The sequence below is a fragment of the Caretta caretta genome, chromosome 3 (assembly GCF_965140235.1).
Source record: "Caretta caretta isolate rCarCar2 chromosome 3, rCarCar1.hap1, whole genome shotgun sequence".
NCBI lineage: Eukaryota > Metazoa > Chordata > Testudines > Cheloniidae > Caretta > Caretta caretta.
In genome coordinates, this window is record NC_134208.1 from 205,299,090 (window position 1) to 205,319,571 (window position 20,482).

The 20,482-nt window shown below is 54.2% G+C and overlaps 2 protein-coding genes across 3 annotated transcripts in view; both read left to right on the forward strand.

Annotated features, from left to right (window-relative positions):
* The first annotated feature begins 4,723 nt into the window (after positions 1-4,723).
* On the forward strand, positions 4,724-6,109 carry SMIM26 (small integral membrane protein 26). Its single transcript, XM_048842458.2, has 2 exons — positions 4,724-4,904; positions 5,633-6,109. Exons 1-2 carry the CDS (start codon positions 4,775-4,777, stop codon positions 5,785-5,787), a joined length of 285 nt encoding a protein of 94 aa, XP_048698415.1. The 5' UTR covers positions 4,724-4,774; the 3' UTR covers positions 5,788-6,109.
* A 4,470-nt stretch (positions 6,110-10,579) lies between these two features.
* The window catches only part of DTD1 (D-aminoacyl-tRNA deacylase 1), a 98,545-nt gene continuing 88,642 nt past the window's right edge, over positions 10,580-20,482 (forward strand). For both annotated transcript variants that reach the window (XR_007355573.2, XM_048842457.2), the window contains exons 1-3: positions 10,580-10,718; positions 16,760-16,850; positions 19,328-19,563. Coding sequence is in view for 1 of the 2 variants with exons in the window: in XM_048842457.2 (XP_048698414.1) it covers positions 10,676-10,718; positions 16,760-16,850; positions 19,328-19,563 (370 nt within the window). In the remaining variant the exon portion in view is untranslated. The remainder of the gene's footprint in view (positions 10,719-16,759; positions 16,851-19,327; positions 19,564-20,482) is intronic.

The window sequence follows — 20,482 nt, forward strand, 5'->3', positions numbered from 1 at the left end:
TTGAATGTAACACTTATTTTATATAGACCAAAAATAACATTTCTTGCCCATAATTGTCACAGAATTTGAGGGTTTTTTTCCAGACTTGTTAATACAACAAGATTTTCTGCATTTCATTTACCCTCTTCAAAACCACTGATATGAGCCAAGAATGAAGAATGTGTCTATAGCTAGATTTCACATCACAAGTGTGTTGCTAATGGTAAGATGCTTTATATAGCTCTGTCTGTAAAATCTAATTTTAACACATGCCACACCTTTGAAATGCAGTCTGCAGACCCCTACAATCCCTCCCCCACAGAGCCCAGCCCTGATGCCCCCCAGCCAATACACCCGCACCCCCTTCCCTCCCAGAGCCAAGCCACAGGGCCCTCCTGGCCTAGATACCCACACTCTCTTCCCCCCTGAACCTAGCTGTGCCCCTGGTTTTGCTAAGATACCCACATCCTTTTTGCCCCAGAACCCAGGGATTCAGAGGGATGCAGGGTTTGGGGGTAGGAGGGGGCTCTGAGCTGGGGCAAGGGGTTGGGGTGCAGGGTCTGGGAGGGAGTTGGGGGCAGGAGGAGGCTCTGAGCTGGGGCAGGAGGTTGGGGGGCAGGGTCTGGGAGGGAGTTTGGGGGCAGAAGGGGGGCTCCGAGCTGGGGCAGGGGGGCTGGGTCTGGGAGGGAGTTTGGGGGCAGTAGGAGGCTCTGAGCTGGGGCAGGGGCGATGAGGCCAGGGTCTGGGAGGGAGTTTGGGGGCAGGAGGAGGCTCTGAGCCGGGGCAGGGGCTTGGGGGGCAGGGTCTGGGAGGGAGTTTGGGGGCAGGAGGGGGCTCTGAGCCGGGGCAGGAAGTTGGGGGGCAGGGTCTGGGAGGGAGTTTGGGGGCAGGAGGGGGCTCTGAGCGGGGGCAGGGTCTTGGGGGGCAGGGTCTGGGAGGGGAGTTTGGGGGCAGGAGGAGGCTCTGAGCCGGGGCAGGGTCTTGGGGGGCAGGGTCTGGGAGGGAGTTTGGGGGCAGGAGGGGGCTCTGAGCCGGGGCAGGGGCTTGGGGGGCAGGGTCTGGGAGGGAGTTTGGGGGCAGGAGGGGGCTCTGAGCCGGGGCAGGGGCTTGGGGGGCAGGGTCTGGGAGGGAGTTTGGGGGCAGGAGGGGGCTCTGAGCGGGGGCAGGGTCTGGGAGGCAGGGTCTGGGGGGGGAGTTTGGGGGCAGAGGGGGCTCTGAGCCGGGGCAGGGGCGATGAGGCCAGGGTCTGGGAGGGAGTTTGGGGGCAGGAGGAGGCTCTGAGCCGGGGCAGGGTCTTGGGGGGCAGGGTCTGGGAGGGGAGTTTGGGGGCAGGAGGAGGCTCTGAGCAGGGGCTTGGGGGGCAGGGTCTGGGAGGGAGTTTGGGGGCAGGAGGGGGCTCTGAGCCGGGGCAGGGTCTGGGAGGCAGGGTCTGGGGGGGGGCAGGAGGGGGCTCTGAGCTGGGGCAGGGGCGATGAGGCCAGGGTCTGGGAGGGAGTTTGGGGGCAGGAGGAGGCTCTGAGCCGGGACAGGGGCTTGGGGGGCAGGGTCTGGGAGGGAGTTTGGGGGCAGGAGGGGGCTCTGAGCGGGGGCAGGGGCGTGGGGGGCAGGGTCTGGGAGGGAGTTTGGGGGCAGGAGGGGGCTCTGAGCCGGGGCAGGGGCTTGGGGGGCAGGGTCTGGGAGGGAGTTTGGGGGCAGGAGGGGGCTCTGAGCCAGGGCAGGAGGTTGGGGGGCAGGGTCTGGGAGGGAGTTTGGGGGCAGGAGGGGGCTCTGAGCCGGGGCAGGGTCTGGGAGGCAGGGTCTGGGGGGGGCAGGAGGGGGCTCTGAGCTGGGGCAGGGGCGATGAGGCCAGGGTCTGGGAGGGAGTTTGGGGGCAGGAGGGGGCTCTGAGCGGGGGCAGGGGCGTGGGGGGCAGGGTCTGGGAGGGAGTTTGGGGGCAGGAGGAGGCTCTGAGCCGGGGCAGGGTCTTGGGGGGCAGGGTCTGGGAGGGAGTTTGGGGGCAGGAGGGGGCTCTGAGCTGGGGCAGGGGCTTGGGGGGCAGGGTCTGGGAGGGAGTTTGGGGGCAGGAGGGGGCTCTGAGCCGGGGCAGGGTCTTGGGGGGCAGGGTCTGGGAGGGAGTTTGGGGGCAGGAGGGGGCTCTGAGCTGGGGCAGGAGGTTGGGGGGCAGGGTCTGGGAGGGAGTTTGGGGGCAGGAGGGGGCTCTGAGCAGGGGCAGGGGCCTGGGGGGCAGGGTCTGGGGGGGGAGTTTGGGGGCAGGAGGGGGCTCTGAGCGGGGGCAGGGTCTGGGAGGCAGGGTCTGGGGGGGGAGTTTGGGGGCAGAGGGGGCTCTGAGCCGGGGCAGGGGCGATGAGGCCAGGGTCTGGGAGGGAGTTTGGGGGCAGGAGGAGGCTCTGAGCCGGGACAGGGGCTTGGGGGGCAGGGTCTGGGAGGGAGTTTGGGGGCAGGAGGGGGCTCTGAGCCGGGGCAGGGGCTTGGGGGGCAGGGTCTGGGGGGGGAGTTTGGGGGCAGGAGGGGGCTCTGAGCGGGGGCAGGGGCTTGGGGGGCAGGGTCTGGGGGGGGAGTTTGGGGGCAGGAGGGGGCTCTGAGCGGGGGCAGGGTCTGGGGGGCTGGGTCTGGGGGGGGAGTTTGGGGGCAGAGGGGGCTCTGAGCCGGGGCAGGGGCGATGAGGCCAGGGTCTGGGAGGGAGTTTGGGGGCAGGAGGAGGCTCTGAGCCTGGACAGGAGCTTGGGGGGCAGGGTCTGGGAGGGAGTTTGGGGGCAGGAGGGGGCTCTGAGCTGGGGCAGGGGCTTGGGGGGCAGGGTCTGGGAGGGAGTTTGGGGGCAGGAGGGGGCTCTGAGCCGGGGCAGGGGCTTGGGGGGCAGGGTCTGGGAGGGAGTTTGGGGGCAGGAGGGGGCTCTGAGCTGGGGCAGGGGCCTGGGGGACAGGGTCTGGGGGGGGAGTTTGGGGACAGGAGGGGGCTCTGAGCGGGGGCAGGGGCCTGGGGGGCAGGGTCTGGGAGGGAGTTTGGGGGCAGGAGGGGGCTCTGAGCGGGGGCAGGGGCCTGGGGGACAGGGTCTGGGGGGGGAGTTTGGGGGCAGGAGGGGGCTCTGAGCGGGGGCAGGGTCTGGGAGGGGGCTCTGAGCGGGGGCAGGGGCGTGGGGGGCAGGGTCTGGGAGGGAGTTTGGGGGCAGGAGGAGGCTCTGAGCCGGGGCAGGGTCTTGGGGGGCAGGGTCTGGGAGGGAGTTTGGGGGCAGGAGGGAGCTCTGAGCCGGGGCAGGGTCTTGGGGGGCAGGGTCTGGGAGGGAGTTTGGGGGCAGGAGGGGGCTCTGAGCGGGGGCAGGGGTCTGGGGGGGGAGTTTGGGGGCAGAGGGGGCTCTGAGCCGGGGCAGGGGCGATGAGGCCAGGGTCTGGGAGGGAGTTTGGGGGCAGGAGGGGGCTCTGAGCGGGGGCAGGGGCTTGGGGGGCAGGGTCTGGGAGGGAGTTTGGGGGCAGGAGGGGGCTCTGAGCCGGGGCAGGGGCTTGGGGGGCAGGGTCTGGGAGGGAGTTTGGGGGCAGGAGGGGGCTCTGAGCTGGGGCAGGGTCTTGGGGGGCAGGGTCTGGGAGGGAGTTTGGGGGCAGGAGGGGGCTCTGAGCGGGGGCAGGGGTCTGGGGGGGGAGTTTGGGGGCAGAGGGGGCTCTGAGCCGGGGCAGGGGCGATGAGGCCAGGGTCTGGGAGGGAGTTTGGGGGCAGGAGGGGGCTCTGAGCGGGGGCAGGGGCTTGGGGGGCAGGGTCTGGGAGGGAGTTTGGGGGCAGGAGGGGGCTCTGAGCCGGGGCAGGGGCTTGGGGGGCAGGGTCTGGGAGGGAGTTTGGGGGCAGGAGGGGGCTCTGAGCTGGGGCAGGGGCTTGGGGGACAGGGTCTGGGGGGGGAGTTTGGGGACAGGAGGAGGCTCTGAGCCTGGACAGGGGCTTGGGGGGCAGGGTCTGGGAGGGAGTTTGGGGGCAGGAGGAGGCTCTGAGCCTGGACAGGGGCTTGGGGGGCAGGGTCTGGGAGGGAGTTTGGGGACAGGAGGGGGCTCTGAGCCGGGGCAGGGTCTGGGAGGGAGTTTGGGGGCAGGAGGGGGCTCTGAGCTGGGGCAGGGGCTTGGGGGGCAGGGTCTGGGGGGGGAGTTTGGGGGCAGGAGGGGGCTCTGAGCGGGGGCAGGGTCTGGGAGGGGGCTGAGCCGGGGCAGGGGTGCGGGGCAGGGGTGCGGGGCGGAGGCTCCGGCCGGGCGGCGCAGCGGGGCTCAGGCGGCCCGCCGCGGGCCTGTCCCTGCGGGGAGGGGGCAGCAGGTCTCCCTGCGCCCCCCTCGCTCGAACCGGCCCGTGGAGCCACCTGCCCCCCGCCCCGGGGGTTTAGTTTTGCGGGGCCCCGGGCGGCGGCCCCAAAGCCCCGGCCCCCACCGCGCAGGGGAGCGGGGTCTCTGGGGGAGACCGGCCGCCCCGCCCCAGCCGCCGGGGCAGTGCGCCTGCGCGAGTCCGCGTTTGCTCCCGGAAAGACCCAGCCTCCCCATCACGCACTCTCGCAGCCTTGGCGTGAGGCCGCGCCCAGCGCAGGGGCCGCACCCGCTGGGTTCGCTGCACGCAGCCAATAGGAGCGGGCGTTGCCGGCCGCCGGCGCGGCGCGCAGCCAATAGGAGCGGGCGTTGCCGGCCGCCGGGGCGGCGCGCAGCCAATAGGAGCGGGCGTTGCCGGCCGCCGGCGCGGCGCGCAGCCAATAGGAGCGGGCGTTGCCGGCCGCCGGCGCGGCGCGCAGCCAATAGGAGCGGGCGTTGCCGGCCGCCGGCGCGCGGGGGCCGGACGATGTTCTCGCAGCAGGCGTTGCGCTGGAAGGCGCGCTTTGCCGCCCTGTACGCCGTGGGCACCTGGAGCTTCCTGGGCTTCGTCTTCTTCTACTACTACTGGCGCGACCGCCCGGAGCAGCTGCCGCCCGGTACGGGCAGGGCCCGCCTGAGGCCTCGCACAGCCGGGCCCCGCCCCCGACCCCGCCGCGCCTGCCGGGGCCGGAGGTGTCTCTGGGTGTGCGGGGCTAGGCCCGCCCCCTGGGTGTGCGGGGGTTGATCCTGGGGGCCTTGGACGCAGCGTGGCGACCTTCCCCTGGCCCGTTCCTGTGCGTGGGGCTCGGTGCCGGGCGACTGACCCAGGGCGTCCCCCCCGGCGGGCGCGAAGGCCTCAGGGCGCTCCCTGTTTCGGGTGCCTGGCTTGTGTGTCCCCAATTGAACGTCGGGGAGATCAGGGGAGGCTGGAAGTGCTGGCGTTCAGAAACGTGCAGAGCCCGTGCTCACATGGGTGGTGGGCCTCCAGTTTTGCACCCACATTTAATTGTGCTTGTGTGTAACGGTGCCTGCAACGTGAGAGGGGTCCAGTGAAGGCTCAGTCAATATTTAGGCCCCTGTTCAGTTGGTGAGTTGCCCTTGACTTGTAACTTGAAGGTGATCTACAAAGGGCATAAGATGGAGGGAAGCTTGCACCCATATTTGCTGCTGGATGATATGTAAAGAAGTCTTGACAGTTTTGTTTCAAAAACGTTTCCTGTTTGCTACAAAAACTGACTAAAAATATAGTTCTTGCAGTATCTGGATACAACTGTGTTGGCAGCCATAAGCAGGGAAACAAAAGAGTGCTGAAGAATGACCCCCCCCCCCATTTTTTTTTAATTAGGTGAAGAGAAAACTCCTCCAAGGGAGACACCAGCAGATGTCTTTTTCACATCAACAATAACATATAAACAGAATGCTGTACATCCTACAGGTGGACTGCATGATTATGTGAAATCCGTCTTTGCAACCAGTGATGGCCCTGGTCCAGAAGAGTAACATCCTGGAAATTAGAAATTTGATACGTATAGAAGAGAAATGACTTTCATCACGATTGCTTGCTTGGACATGAAAAGTCTTTAGTTGAAGTGCAGGTTTCATTCTATTTCAATTTAAAAAAAACCACCCCCCCCTCACCCCCACGCAAACACACACACTCTCTCCTCCTCCCCCCACCCCAAAAACAAACCAACAAACCGCAGAATAATTTGCAAAGCCTAATAAACCTTTTCAACTCTGTTAAAGGCAGTGTTTTCCCAGAAACTCTTGGAGGGCTGAAATATTAAATAAATTACAAATGATTAAACTTCCTATAATTAAATCTATGTAGTTTGAAGTTTATTTTAATGATATTGCACACCATGTAGTGTCTACTAAATTAACATAATTGCCTCCACTAGAGCTTTAGCTTTGATCAGGTAATAAGAAATTGCACAGAGTCAGTTTAGGGATTGTGAATGTGAGCCAGTCTTGGACACCAACTGCTCTTCCAGTAAAGTGAATTATATTTTACTTTGTTGGATTTTGAGAGAGTCCTCATGTTATTTACTTCCATTCCCAAAAACAAAATTAAGTGACTCAAGTGTACACCACTCACTAGGAGTAACTCATCTGTTTCATCTCTTTTCCTAAAGGAGTGAAGTTAAAGGTGTAAATAGTGCCCAGTATTAACTGCACTCTCACCAACAGCTGTGTCCATTTTCATGACTCAACTGTTCTACCAGGTCACTTTCCTGAAGCAATTTTTATGTGTAAAGTTGCATTAGCAACAACTTAAAAGTGTGGCTCCCATCTGAAGAGCACCTCGGTGAAAATGGCACTACTTTACTCCACAGATCAGTTCACTATGTGTATTCAGAGTCATCTCTGTGTGTATACAGAGTTACTGTACTGGTAAATGTATTTTATCTTAGCATTGCAGAGACAACAGATATGGGAGTCTGAGTTGGTCTGTTTTCTGGCTGGAACTTCAGCAAGAGAATTGTTAAGAAGCACTACTATAAAAATCAAAGTTATGCCTGAACATTTATTTATTACTGATATGTAACACTTGCCTGGCACTTGCCATATTCAAAGTACTGTGCAAACATTGACTAGCCTTCTTGTATTATAAGTAACATCTGAGATCGCTAACTGAAAAGAGTAGAGAAATACCTCTGTTTTCAGTTGCTCATCTAGTGCTTTGACAGTTTTCCTTATGTTGCTCTTTCATACAGCAGTGGAGGAGAGATGCACACTATCTGCAAACATGGGGCAGGTGTACCTGAAGTTACTTAGGTTAGACTTAAAGTTGATCATGTCTTTTTACAAAGTACCATTTACAGAATCTTTACCAATGAGGTGTTTGCCATAATTATACACCTTCACTACCACTATATTACATCTCATCTGGGTTAGGGAAGATCAGTAAACTGGAAATAACATAGTTTGATTTTCAGAGCTCAGCAGGATTTTATAGTAGTAGCAGCTATGGAAGCAATTTTTTTTAATTTATTAACTGAACACACATGATGTGGAAATCATGGAGCAGTAAATATGAAATGCTATCTTTAGAATAACTTTTCAGATTGGGAACACAGTAAAATCTTTAATCTCTTAAATCTTGATTGTTTTGCAGGATTTAAAAAATCTTAAAATTGTAATGGGTGGAGGGGAGAGAACATCATCTGGATTAATCACAAAACTAGAAAATTTTAAAAGGCAGGCGCTTAAGAGACGTTTGGTGCTTTCTCTGCTGGATTTATAGTATTAAGTAACTAATCAGTATTCCCAAATCCATGTTGACAGTAGTGATGTTAATCCACAAGTAATGCATTTTTATTACAGTTAGGCATTGTTTAAAGTGAAGTAGATTTAAAAAAACTACAAGAAAAGCCGTGAATTGAGCAGTATTTGAAAAACAAGACACAAAAATCAACTTTGTTTAGGAAAAGAAACTCCTGCTTGAGGTATTTCCAAGGACTTTAAAACAAAAAACAGCTAAGTGTGTACTACCTTCAGGATAGTCAAACTCCATAAAACAGAAGCTTTATATGTGACCATCAACAGCTGCTAGTATGTAGTGTAGGTAAGGGATAAGTCCATCAGTGGAGATATTTGCATTTACTTTGAAAGGAGTGTCTGCTTTTCTGAGAAATGGTGAATGAACAGCCAAAGAAAGCTTTTAGTAAGAGGGTGGAGGTGTAGTTTACTGAGTTAAAGAATCTTATTTTGCAACCAAAGGCAGATTTCCATAAACACATTTTAAATTGAAGTCTGTATTTTAAAAAGCATGTAGGCCTAGTCAGGGAGTAATTGTGGAGGGGAAATGGGTCTTTCTATTTAGCCTGCTAATCAAATGGATCTTCTTTCTTTAAATTATAAATCAGATCAAGTCTCTCTTCACTTTTTTTTTCTTTAAAATGAACACAATCAACTTGAAATCTAGTCATTTAAAAAAGAATTAGAGGTAGTTTCAGGTACACCACCTGACCCTGAATTCAGTTGTCAGTTTTTGCAGGGTGATATATTTTTTTCCTATTTGTACATGGTTTCTCCCTCTCCGTTAGCTGCCTGAAAAACCATGTGAACAAGGGAAACTGAACATAAGGACAGTCATACTGGGTCAGACCAAAGGTCCATCTAGCCCAGTATCCTGTCTTCCAACAGTGGCCAATGCCAGGTTCCCCAGAGGAAATGAACAGAACAGGTAATCATCAAGTGATCCATCTCCTGTTTCCCATTCCCAGTAGACAAAGTGCTATCAAAAGCACAAGACATTTTTCAGATAGAAGTGTGATGGCAAAGCTTTACCACAGCCTTCCCTCCAATTTTCTACCTCAGTTGTCATTGTCGTCTTACCGGATGTGGAGCTTGCCAAACCAATTTGCAGCAGACTCAGTGAAGGTTAGATATGACTTTCCCTTGAAGAAATTATTCCCCATCTTTTGATTACACACACTTCATTAGTTCAGTGCTATTTCCCAGGCCCTGCCCCTACCTACTCAATCTACCACCAAGAATTAATTAGTTAATATTTCTAGCACCTCATACTTCCTCCCTTCTCAACACTTGGGACTCTTCAGAGTGACTCCCTTGCCTGTCAGTTGTTCCTTGCTTTAGTGGTGGTACCAGCACCAATTTTATGCAGTCTTTGGTTGGGTAGAAGATGGGTCCTTCTGGTGGTGGACTAGGTGGTCAGCTGGAGAATGAGTGTTCTTGGTTTTTAAGGTGGGGAGGTCTCTCCAGGAAGATGGGAGAGCAGGTTTCCTCCCGGGTGGTGGGAATGGTGTTAGTATGGAGCTGGGTAGGTACAGCAGGGAGGAAGCCAGGAGGCAGTAGTGAGAGGATTCCTACTTACTGTAGCAGCATCTTGATTCTGTCTCCATATGGTGCTATTAGAATGGGGTGAGGTGTGGGGCTTACAAGAACTATCTCGTGTCTCCCTAATACACACCTAGTGGCACTGGTGAGGAATGCAAGAAGGACTTCCTCGGGCAGTAGTGACTGCTTTCTAGAGAGGGTTGACCACTAGCAAGCAGAGCTGGCCTTGGCCGTTTGGGTAGATCGTGAATAATTTTTTTATTGCTTTTCCTTTCCCAAATTTACCCAGATTCTGTGATTATCCCACTACTTTACACACGGCAGGTCTGCTGATCTGGGGTGGGTAGTAAAATTATTCTTTAGGATACTCTCCAATCATGACTAATTGGGTGGGTGGGTACTTTAGGTCCTTTAAACCTTACTTCTTTTCCTTAACATAGTGGGTTCATGTTTTCAAGGCTGACTTCTCATGGGAAAAACCATGTCTTTTGTTTAACAAAGCTGAGATTCAGCTTTACAGGGCCCAAGGATGGCTCAGTTAACGGTGGGCTTGAACTACGATGGCTTATGATAGGGTAGTCACATTCTTTTTTGGCTAACATTTTGTATTCCAGAATCTGGCCAAAGTCAGAGAAGACCATCCCAATTTCTCAGAGGGCAGGTCCACTGTGGGGCTAGGTGGCACACTTCGTATCACCCTTAAAAGTTCACTGCTGTGCTGAACTTGAAAAGGCTCACCACCTCAATGCCTTCTCCTCTGTCTTTAAAACCACCCTTAGCATATACTGTCAAGTGGGTAAGCTAAAGGCCACGGGGAAGTGGCGACAAAATGACACTTAGGAATTTTGTGCTGAAAGTGGCCATTTCTGTGGCAACAGAATAGCGGCTTGCACGGAGCGCTGTTTAACGTGGTCACTTGAGTGGTGGTAACATAAATGTGAGGAAAACCAATCACAAAGCTAAAACCAGGACCTCTTGCCTGCATAGATTTCCCTGACATTAGAAACAGCCAGGATGTGTAGCAGCCTTTCTGCTGACTGTCAGCATCAGCGCCTGCCGGCTTGGGTGCAAGACCGGCTTGGTAGCCCTGAAGAAGATCCTCTGCCCACCCTTGTACCTGAGCAAACATCCTGATTTTCATTTTCAAGGAAGACAGTAGTATTTCCCACTCCCACAGGGAGTGTCCCCCATTCTCTCTAGGGGGCTGCCCCCCATTTCCCACTCCTTTGGGGAGAGTCCCCCATTCTCTCCATGGGGTCTGCTCTGATTCCTCCCCTATCTGGCCTGTCCCCTTCTATCCCTCTGTCTATAGGGGCTGCTGCACCCCACCCGGGACTGTCCCTCCCCTATGGGAATGCCCCCCGTTCTCTCCAGAGGGGCGGTCCCGTTCCCCTCCCTGCACCAGGGGCAGAGCTCAGCCCGACCCCCTGCGGGCGCCCCCCCCGACGGCTGCCGGCCGGGAGGCTGCAGTGCCCGCCGGGGCCTGGAGGGGGCGGCCGCGGCCGCTGATTCCCGGATCCCGGCGCTGTCCGCGCCGCCGCCGCCGCCGATCCCCGGCCGGGCCTGGCTGCGCCACCGCGGCACCATGAAGGCGATAATCCAGCGGGTCACCCAGGCCAGCGTGACAGGTCAGCGCCGGGCCCGGCCTCCGGCCCACGGGCATCACCCCTCTGCCCCCCGGCCCTCGGGGACCTCCCCCGGACCCCCTTCCCCCGTCCTTTCTGCCCCCCCGGATCCCCCCCCGTCCTCGCCCTGTACCCAGACCCCCCCTTCCTCCCCCCCGGATCCCCCTCCCCCTGCACCCCGGACCCCCCCGTCCTTCCTTCCCCCCAGACCCCCCCGTCCTTCCCCTGCACCCCGGAGCCCCCTCCCCCTGTACCCCAGACCCCCCCTTCCTCCCCCCCGGATCCCCCTCCCCCTGCACCCCGGACCCCCCCGTCCTTCCTTCCCCCCAGACCCCCCCCGTCCTTCCCCTGCACCCCGGACCCCCCTCCCCCTGTACCCCAGACCCCCCCTTCCTTCCCCCCCCGGATCCCCCTCCCCCTGCACCCCGGACCCCCCCCGTCCTTCCTACCCCCCAGACCCCCCCCGTCCTTCCCCTGCACCCCGGACCCCCCCTTCCTTCCCCCCAATCCCCCTCCCCCTGCATCCCGGACCCCCCCGTCCTTCCTACCCCCCCGGGCCCCCCCTCCCCCTGCACCCCGGACCTCCCCGCCCTTCCTACCCCCCAGACCCCCCCGTCCTTCCCCTGCAACCCGGACCCCCCCTTCCTTCCCCCCCGGATCCCCCTCCCCCTGCACCCCGGACCCCCCCGTCCTTCCTTCCCCCCAGACCCCCCCCGTCCTTCCCCTGCACCCCGGACCCCCCTCCCCCTGTACCCCAGACCCCCCCTTCCTTCCCCCCCCGGATCCCCCTCCCCCTGCACCCCGGACCCCCCCCGTCCTTCCTACCCCCCAGACCCCCCCCGTCCTTCCCCTGCACCCCGGACCCCCCCTTCCTTCCCCCCAATCCCCCTCCCCCTGCATCCCGGACCCCCCCGTCCTTCCTACCCCCCCGGGCCCCCCCTCCCCCTGCACCCCGGACCTCCCCGCCCTTCCTACCCCCCAGACCCCCCCGTCCTTCCCCTGCAACCCGGACCCCCCCTTCCTTCCCCCCCGGATCCCCCTCCCCCTGCACCCCGGACCCCCCCGTCCTTCCTTCCCCCGCCGGGCCCCCCCTCCCCCGTCCTTCCCCTGCACCCCAGACCCCCCCTTCCTCCCCCCCGGATCCCCCTCCCCCTCCCCCTGCACCCCGGACCCCCCCGTCCTTCCTTCCCCCCAGACCCCCCCGTCCTTCCTCCCCCCGGACCCCCCTCCCCCTGTACCCCAGACCCCCCCTTCCTTCCCCCCCCGGATCCCCCTCCCCCTGCACCCCGGACCCCCCCGTCCTTCCTACCCCCCAGACCCCCCCGTCCTTCCCCTGCACCCCGGACCCCCCCTTCCTTCCCCCCCAATCCCCCTCCCCCTGCATCCCAGACCCCCCCGTCCTTCCTACCCCCCCGAGCCCCCCCTCCCCCGTCCTTCCTCCCCCTGGACCCCCCTCCCCCTGCACCCCGGACCTCCCCGCCCTTCCTACCCCCCAGACCCCCCCGTCCTTCCCCTGCACCCCGGACCCCCCCTTCCTTCCCCCCCAGATCCCCCTCCCCCTGCACCCCGGACCCCCCCGTCCTTCCTTCCCCCGCCGGGCACCCCCTCCCCCGTCCTTCCCCTGCACCCCAGACCCCCCCTTCCTCCCCCCCCGGATCCCCCTCCCCCTGCACCCCGGACCCCCCCGTCCTTCCTTCCCCCCAGACCCCCCCCGTCCTTCCTCCCCCCGGACCCCCCTCCCCCTGTACCCCAGACCCCCCCTTCCTTCCCCCCCCGGATCCCCCTCCCCCTGCACCCCGGACCCCCCCTTCCTTCCCCCCCAATCCCCCTCCCCCTGCATCCCGGACCCCCGCGTCCTTCCTACCCCCCCGGGCCCCCCCTCCCCCATCCTTCCTCCCCCCGGACCCCCCTCCCCCTGCACCCCGGACCTCCCCACCCTTCCTACCCCCCAGACCCCCCCGTCCTTCCTCTGCACCCCGGACCCCCCCTTCCTTCCCCCCCGATCCCCCTCCCCCTGCACCCCGGACCCCCCCGTCCTTCCTACCCCCCCTGGACCCCCCCTCCCCGTCCTTCCTCCCCCCGGATCCCCCTCCCCCTGCACCCCGGACCTCCCCGCCCTTCCTACCCCCCCGGGCCCCCCCTCCCCCGTCCTTCCTTCCCCCCCCGGATCCCCCCTGTTCTTCCCCTGCACCCCGGACACCCCCTTCCTTCCTCCCCCCGGATCCCCCTCCCCCTGCACCCCGGACCCCCCCGTCCTTCCTTCCCCCCGACCTTCCCTTGCACCCCCCCTCCCCCTGTCCTTCCTCCCCCCCGACCCCCCTCTCCTGTCCTTCCCTTGCACCCCCTCCCCCTCTGTCCTTCCTCCCCCCCCGGATGCTCTCCCCTGTCCTTCCCTTGCACCCCTTCCCCCTGTCCTCCCCCCGCCCCCCTGTTCTTCCTCCCCTGGACCCTTCTCCCCCGTCCTTCCCCTTGTACCCCATCATTCTCCTGCATCCCCCTCCCTTTGCACCCCCTGCCGTTCCCCCTCCTTCCCCTGCACCCCCAGCCCTTCCCCCTCCCCTTGCACCCCCGACACCTGCACCCCTGGCCTTCTTTCTCCCCCTGCATGTCCTGTCCTTATCTCTCCCCTTGCACCCTGCCCTCCCCAGGTGTCCTTCCCACCCTCCACAGCACCCTCACTCCTGGCACCTTGTGTCCTTCCCACCCCCTGCATCCGCTTTTCCACCCACATGCTGCCTCTGGCCCCCACCTTTCTATGCATCCACTGACCTTCCCATCCACATACCTGCAAATGCTGCCCCTGCACTCCCACACACTGTTCCATCCCTGCACCCACCCACACTCCCCAGTACCCACCTATCCATGCACCCAGTGTTCCTCCTGCCCCTTCACCCACCGTCCTACCCTCTCCCACTGTCCTTCTCACCCACATACCCATTCCCACATTCCCTGTACCCACCATTCATCCCACCTACTGGCCCCCTCCGCCCACGTACCCACATCCCACCCTCCCACTCCCCTTATGCGTCTACAATCCATGCCACCCAACTGTTCTCCCCACCCATTCTCTTTTACTAAACCTTGAGTAAACCACTATGAAGCTTTCCCAGAAGAGCCCCATCACCTTGTGCTGAGTAAAAGCTTTCATTCAAAATCTCCTTCAAGATTAAAAACAAAACAAAAGCCCTTCTAAATGTTAGTGCTGCCTTCCCGAGCCTGCAGCCAGCCCCAGTGCCTCTGCTGCTGCTCAGTGCTTTGCTGAGTTGTGCCACAAAGAGAACAGACCAGGGCCCCCTTCGTTCTCTCTGCTGATGTTTAGGACCTTTGGACAGCCACGGAGCTCACAGCACTAAAGTGAAAACCATTGTGTTGCAGTTGGGTAATCTCAGAGCAGCTGTGGGAGCAGGCATTATAGCTATTCACTGGGGAGAAGGACTCAAAGACAAGGATGAGTAGTGGAGAGAGCACTGGACAGGGACTTGTGAGTCCTGGGTTCTATTCCTAGCTCTGCCCCTGGGTTGCTGGGTGACCCTGGGCAAGTTATTTCACTTCTACATGCCTCAGTTTTTCCATCTGTAAAACGGAGATAATGATTTGTAACTCCTGTGTATAGTGCTTTGAGATCTACTGATGAAAAGCGTTATATATATAATCATTATTCTCCCATTGCTACATTCGGCTACGCTTGCTGTTTGGGAGCCTCCCAATTAAGTTCAAATTTTGTCATTGGTGTAGATGGTTAAAAGGCCCCTTTCAGAGAAGGAACTGATTGATGTGTACTTCCAGCATGCCTGCTACATTTGATTTGACTTGACCTGCTCATAACCTATCTCTTTCAGTTTGCATAGTCCAGAGGTCAGGTTGTCTGTCTGTCTGTCTTCTATTTGGTGGAACTCCCTCTGCAAATTAATTATTTTCTGTTTACTTTCAGTCTTAGTTGTTCAACACACTTCTGTCTTTTGTGTCTTTACTGTTATTCACTGATACAAGGGAATATTGCTGCATAAATCAATTATAATAACATGACTGTAATTGCATGTTGGATTAACTGCTGACTGTTATTGATGGTAGTAGGGCTTTGCTGATCTGCACCTGGCTAAGAGGTTGCAGCTATCTCTTCTGGATGCAGACCTCACTACTGTGATCCATGCCTTTATCACTTTTTGTTCTGTGTTTGTACAGCACCTATGACAGCAGGGCAGTGGTACATGACTAGGGATCCTAGATGCTCCCTCAGGACAGATAACAATAATAGTGCAATACATTCAATTTGGGGCTCCCCTTAAATCCACCTGGAAACTGAAGCAGACCGTCAATACAGCAGCCCACTTATTAATCGGAGTATCTTACGTTGAGCATGGCACCAGTGCTCTGCGATCCACGCTGACGACGTGCTGATTTGTGGATGGGATTTAAAGTGTTGGCTTTGACCCATAAAGCCCTAAGTGGCTTGGGACATGCCTGTCTGAGGGAAATATAGTTGAGATAAGCCGAGGTGCTTTACTGGTGACCTCTCAGTATCAATCAGAGATGGCTGGGGACAAGATAGTCTCCATGAAGACCCTTCAACTCTATAATTTGCTCCTTCCAAACCCTCATTGGAAATTGTCCAAATCTGTTGACCCCTCAGGTGTGCTACGCAGCCAATCACTTGTTGTAGGGTTTTGAGCGAGGGCATGCTGGAGGGTGGGTAAGGTTCTGTTCACGGCTTTGACTCTCCTCTTTCATGGCAGTTTATATTCTGTTTTGTGGGTTTCCGCTGGCTTTTTTCTTGTTCGTACAGGTATGGTTGTGTTTTTTAACAAATATTAAAATGTGCTTATCTCAGTGGGATTTTTTTAGATGTTGTATAAATCTAAATAAAATAATCCTAGCCATGGCCATGGGTTCTCATTAAAATCACTTTTTATCTCTTTCAGCATATTACAGTGGGCCTAGAGGGACGTATTTTGTTTTAGATTTCATGAAACTGATGTTTGTTTTCATGTGGTTGGATAGAATTGGCCCATTTATACCAAGATCCGTTTTCGTAGACAGATTCGAAGGCCAGAAGGGACCGTTGTGGTCATCTCCTCTGACTTGCTGCATAACAAGGTCACAGGGTGTCCCTGTGTTCATTCCTGCTTTGAGTTCAATAGCTGTGTTAGAGCATTACGTTTAGAAAAACACTCAGAAAGCTCGACATGTTAACATGACTGGGATATGAACCCATGCCTCCAGGGGAAACTGCAGTCTCCCCATAGCCTGCTTAGCCAACCTGAGAGCTGTAGAGAACATAGGTCTACTTGGTCTCAGCTTAGGGCCTTAGCCACTGCATCATAATGTGTGTCTCTTTGCAAATCTTGAAAAAACAAAATATTGAATGCAACTTATTTTTTGCAGGGTGGAAAGTACCAAAAAAAAATCAATCTTTAAAAAATGTTAATTTTTTTAGGGACTTCTGCAATGCAGAAATCAAATGAGTTTATTGATTTCATACAGTTGGGTAAATTTTCAAAGAATTATTTCACGTTCTTAACCAAGTGATTCGTATTGACTCTAATGAGAATTGCAGTACTAAAACTCTTCATGCAATGTTTTGAAATGCTGGAGCAAGCATATTGAGCTGCCAGATCGCCTCTTCATTTAGCAAATCAATTTCACGAGAGGCAAGGGGCTGATATTTTGTAACTCACAAAAAAAACCCAAGGGTGCCACTACATATTGCCTTTCAAGGGATGCTAGAAATGTAAACATAGGGAGTAAACATTTGGAATGCTGGTATGGCATGTGTACATGTTCTGATTTTTCTTACAGCATTGCAAGATGCTAAAATTACTTGTAAGGTAATTCTCCTTTCACAGAAATGACTTTCAGTCCTCTCTGTAAAATTGAATTGGTGTACCTGAGCCAACATGCTGTGGACAGCTAGTTAATTCTTTAAGTTCAAGTGACGTTTCCAGAAAGTGTTTATTGTACCATTGCCTGTTGGAATTGATGCTTGGAGGTGGCATAAAACCAGATAGGGTGTTTAATTTCTCTCTCTTTTTGTTGTTGTCCTGCAGTGGGTGGGGAACAAATAAGTTCCATTGGACGAGGCATCTGTGTGTTGCTGGGTATTTCTTTGGAAGATACGCACAAAGAGCTGGAACACATGTAAGTCATGACATGCATTGAATGTTTCCTTGTAATTCCTGTTCATTCATATGCTACTCACTCCATATCAGTAATATCAGAACTATCTTCAGAAAGTAGGGCCTCTTGCTGTAGGAAAATGTGAGCTTCTCTATGTTCTTTTTTTTATGTTACACTTTGTGTGTGGGCCTCCTAGTTATAGTTTAGCTTCATTTTATGCAGCACTGTGGAAAAGTCTCCCCAAAATAAATAAACCAACCACTACATGTTTTTCCCAGAAAATAACCTCCCATTGTTTTTTTTTTCTGGGCGTTTTTTCTGGGTGTTTTAAAAATTTCTATCTGTGTCACTATAAACTGTTTACATTAACATAGAACATATTTGAAAGGTTTTGTGATACTAGAAATCTTAGGATCTCTTTTCAATCTGCACATGAAAACTTTAGCGCTTCTGAAAAGTTAAAAGGGACGTGAGGGGACCATCAAGGTTTTTGTTAAGTCGACAAGACAGAGTAAGAAAACTAAAGACATGTCTAGAGAGGGAAGGGGAATGAAATAGCTGGAGTGATTAGTGATTGGTGATTAGAGAGAAGAGTGGAGAATGGGTGAATCAATTGTAATTAGATGCTGAAGAGAGACGGTGCGTGGAGTGTGAACTGTACCGGGGCTTGACTTGTTAGAATCCAAACTTCTTAGAAGATGGGCAAGAAATTTGAAAATGTGCTTCTGTGTAAAGCTGGGCTATCTTATCTCACTTTTCCGATCTTCACAGTGTGTTCGATTCACTGAGTCACTGTATCTCATACTTGCTTTAGTACCTGTGAAAGCTGGTGATCAATACTGCACATAGGTGATTAGAATGTAGAGATACCCAAACTCCAAGGGATTAATTTATCTGACTCAACATATATGAAGTTGAATAAAGAGTCAGGAAATAAACAATTGAATGGACTGAGCTATTGAAGAGAGAGAATTATTCTTAAATAAAATATAAACATGGTCCAGAATTGCTAAGGAGAAAAAATGACACACTGGTTTAACCAGTTTCTTCAAGTGCCATTGAATGAAACTTTCTCTGTTGCTCCTGCAAATGAGACAATTTCAATGCTGTCATCATCTGCAAAGTGCAGCAGTGATGATGATGATTTAAGTCCCTGCCGCAGGCCTGCAGCCTTTAATCAGCAGCTCGATTCAGGAGCAGTTTCTGTTTCTTTGACACCCAGAGATTCTTGAACATCAATATATGACTGTGCCATAAAAACAGCTGAAAGGCAAAGACTTAGCTTGATGATAAGTGCATTCCAAGTTTAGGCTAATAACATCCTCTTCAATGTGGAACAAAATGATCAATTTAAAGTGATGACTGTAGTGTTTTTCCCTGGATGTACTCCTCCAGACAAACTTAAACTCGCAGGACTCATTACTAGGTGCTGCAAGTGATGAAACAGAGGAAAAGTTAAAGGAAGAACTTAAAAGAATCAAGATGGATGGGAATGGACTATTATTATTGATTGAACACTAGAAGTGAACCAACAATGCATATATATAGAGGGAGCAATTGCATCTCTGCGTACGACTATTGTTGGGCCCAGTTTATAGTTGCCCTGTGGCCCATTTGTGTGCCCAGTCTAGGCAGTTGGTTCTGTTTTCTAAATCAGTTTTAACCCCTCAAATAAATAATTGTCCTCCGCAGTCAATTAATTCTCATTCAAATTATTTAGCCCCAAATTGCCAGTTTGACTCCCCAAATAATTTTGCCCTCCCCTAACTCCACTGCCCCTGTTTCTGCTGCTTTCATGGACTCTGAGCCTTCCAGCTTACCCGCTCCTCTCTCCCTGCTCCCTTCCTGTGCAAAGCACAGTACTCCCTGCTCCCTTCCTTCCTCCTTGCTTTGTTAGCGAAGCCCTGACTCCAGATGACTTGTTGTCCTCCCAGGGACACACTGCGCCTGTGCAAGGGGACAGAGCTCACATTGTGTGTGGCCGTTTCCTGACTTTTGAGATCTTCCTTTTCTAATCTAAATTTTCTTGTAATAAGTCTAATTTCTCCACGCAGTGAGAGGATCATAGTCCTCAATGCCTGTTTACATCTTAAACCAGACAGTTCTGTTTTGATTTAGCCAGTGAAAGGCAAGCTTTCAGAATTTGGGGTTTTCTCGTGGTACTCTCTGGCCTGTTGTTGTTTTATTCCCATCCCAATCCCACATTCTCTAGCAGGATGTTTAAGAGAAGGCTTTTATACAAATAGTGTGATGAGTTTGTAAGGGCTTTCATGCCTATGGCTCTGTATGTGTGATATTGATAAGATCCCCCTTTTTTAGGGGAAGGGATGAATGAATGGCTTGTAACTTTGCCATTTGTGATCAAATACCTGTACAGATATATTATAATATATATCTTGATACCTGTGCGCCATTCACATCTGTTAACCTTACACATGATGATTAGGAACGAGCCGAGGTCATGCAAGTAGCCTTCTTTGTTCTGTTTCTCCTCACAGGGTTCGCAAGATTTTAAACTTGCGTGTGTTTGAAGACGAAAGCGGGAAACACTGGTCTAAAAGCGTGATGGATAAACAGTATGAGGTGCTTTGTGTCAGCCAGTTTACTCTGCAGTGCATCCTGAAAGGAAACAAACCAGACTATCACATGGCTATGCCTGCAGAGCAAGCAGAGTCTTTCTACAACAACTTCCTAGAACAACTTAAAAAAGCCTACAAACCAGAGCTTATTAAAGGTAAGGTAGACCCGATATGTTTGAAAAAGGGGTACTTTAAAAATGTTGTGGGTGACTTTTGTCTTTCCCATTTAGGGTAGAACTGAGTCCTTTCTGGGGTTTAAGCTCCAGTCTTTAATGTCCCCAGCAAAAGCTGCTTACATAGACAGCTCCCTAAGATTTGCCATCTTCTCTTTGCCACTTCGTAACGTTGATGCTTTGCTCCATAGACGATGCCTCAGTCTTTCTTCCCAGTTGTGGCCATGCTACTACCCCAGACAGCTAGACCAAACCAGAATCTTCTCTCCTTAATGTTTTTCTACTAGTTGCACTTAAAAGTGAATGGGGTAGTGAACATTATGACTTTCACTTTTTACTCCTTCATTTCCCACCATGTCACATGTTGATGATGGTAATAGGATATGCTATATGTTGCTGATACTAGGATATTATCTAGTCAGTCTGTTCTCTGCTCCATTCATAGTTACTAAACAGCAGTCTTCTCTTGGCTAAAGGAAACATGGTGGATGCCATTCTTCCTTGCTCTCAGGCCTCTGTTCATCTTTTCTCTCTGCTTCCTATGGTCCTCTCCTAATTTGTGTTGAATTTTTAGTATAACTGTATAGCAAACAAGTGTATACAGCAAGAACATTGGTGTTAATTTTGCTATCGCTAATAGGGTAGATTGAAGTATAAAAATATAACTCGTATTGTACAGGTCTGCTTCATCCTGCTTAAGAGGAAAGCAGAAAAGTAAGGAGAAGAATGGTAGATAGGGAAAGGTTTAAGGGTTAATCTCCTGATTGACAGTATATGAACCATAATTATCCCAGATACCTGTGTATCGTATGGACTTTCAAAAGAGATTGTGTCTGCTAGTGATGAAATCCATTCCTAAAATGTCAGTCTCGTGTCAGCTTTCCAGTGTCTTAGTATAATA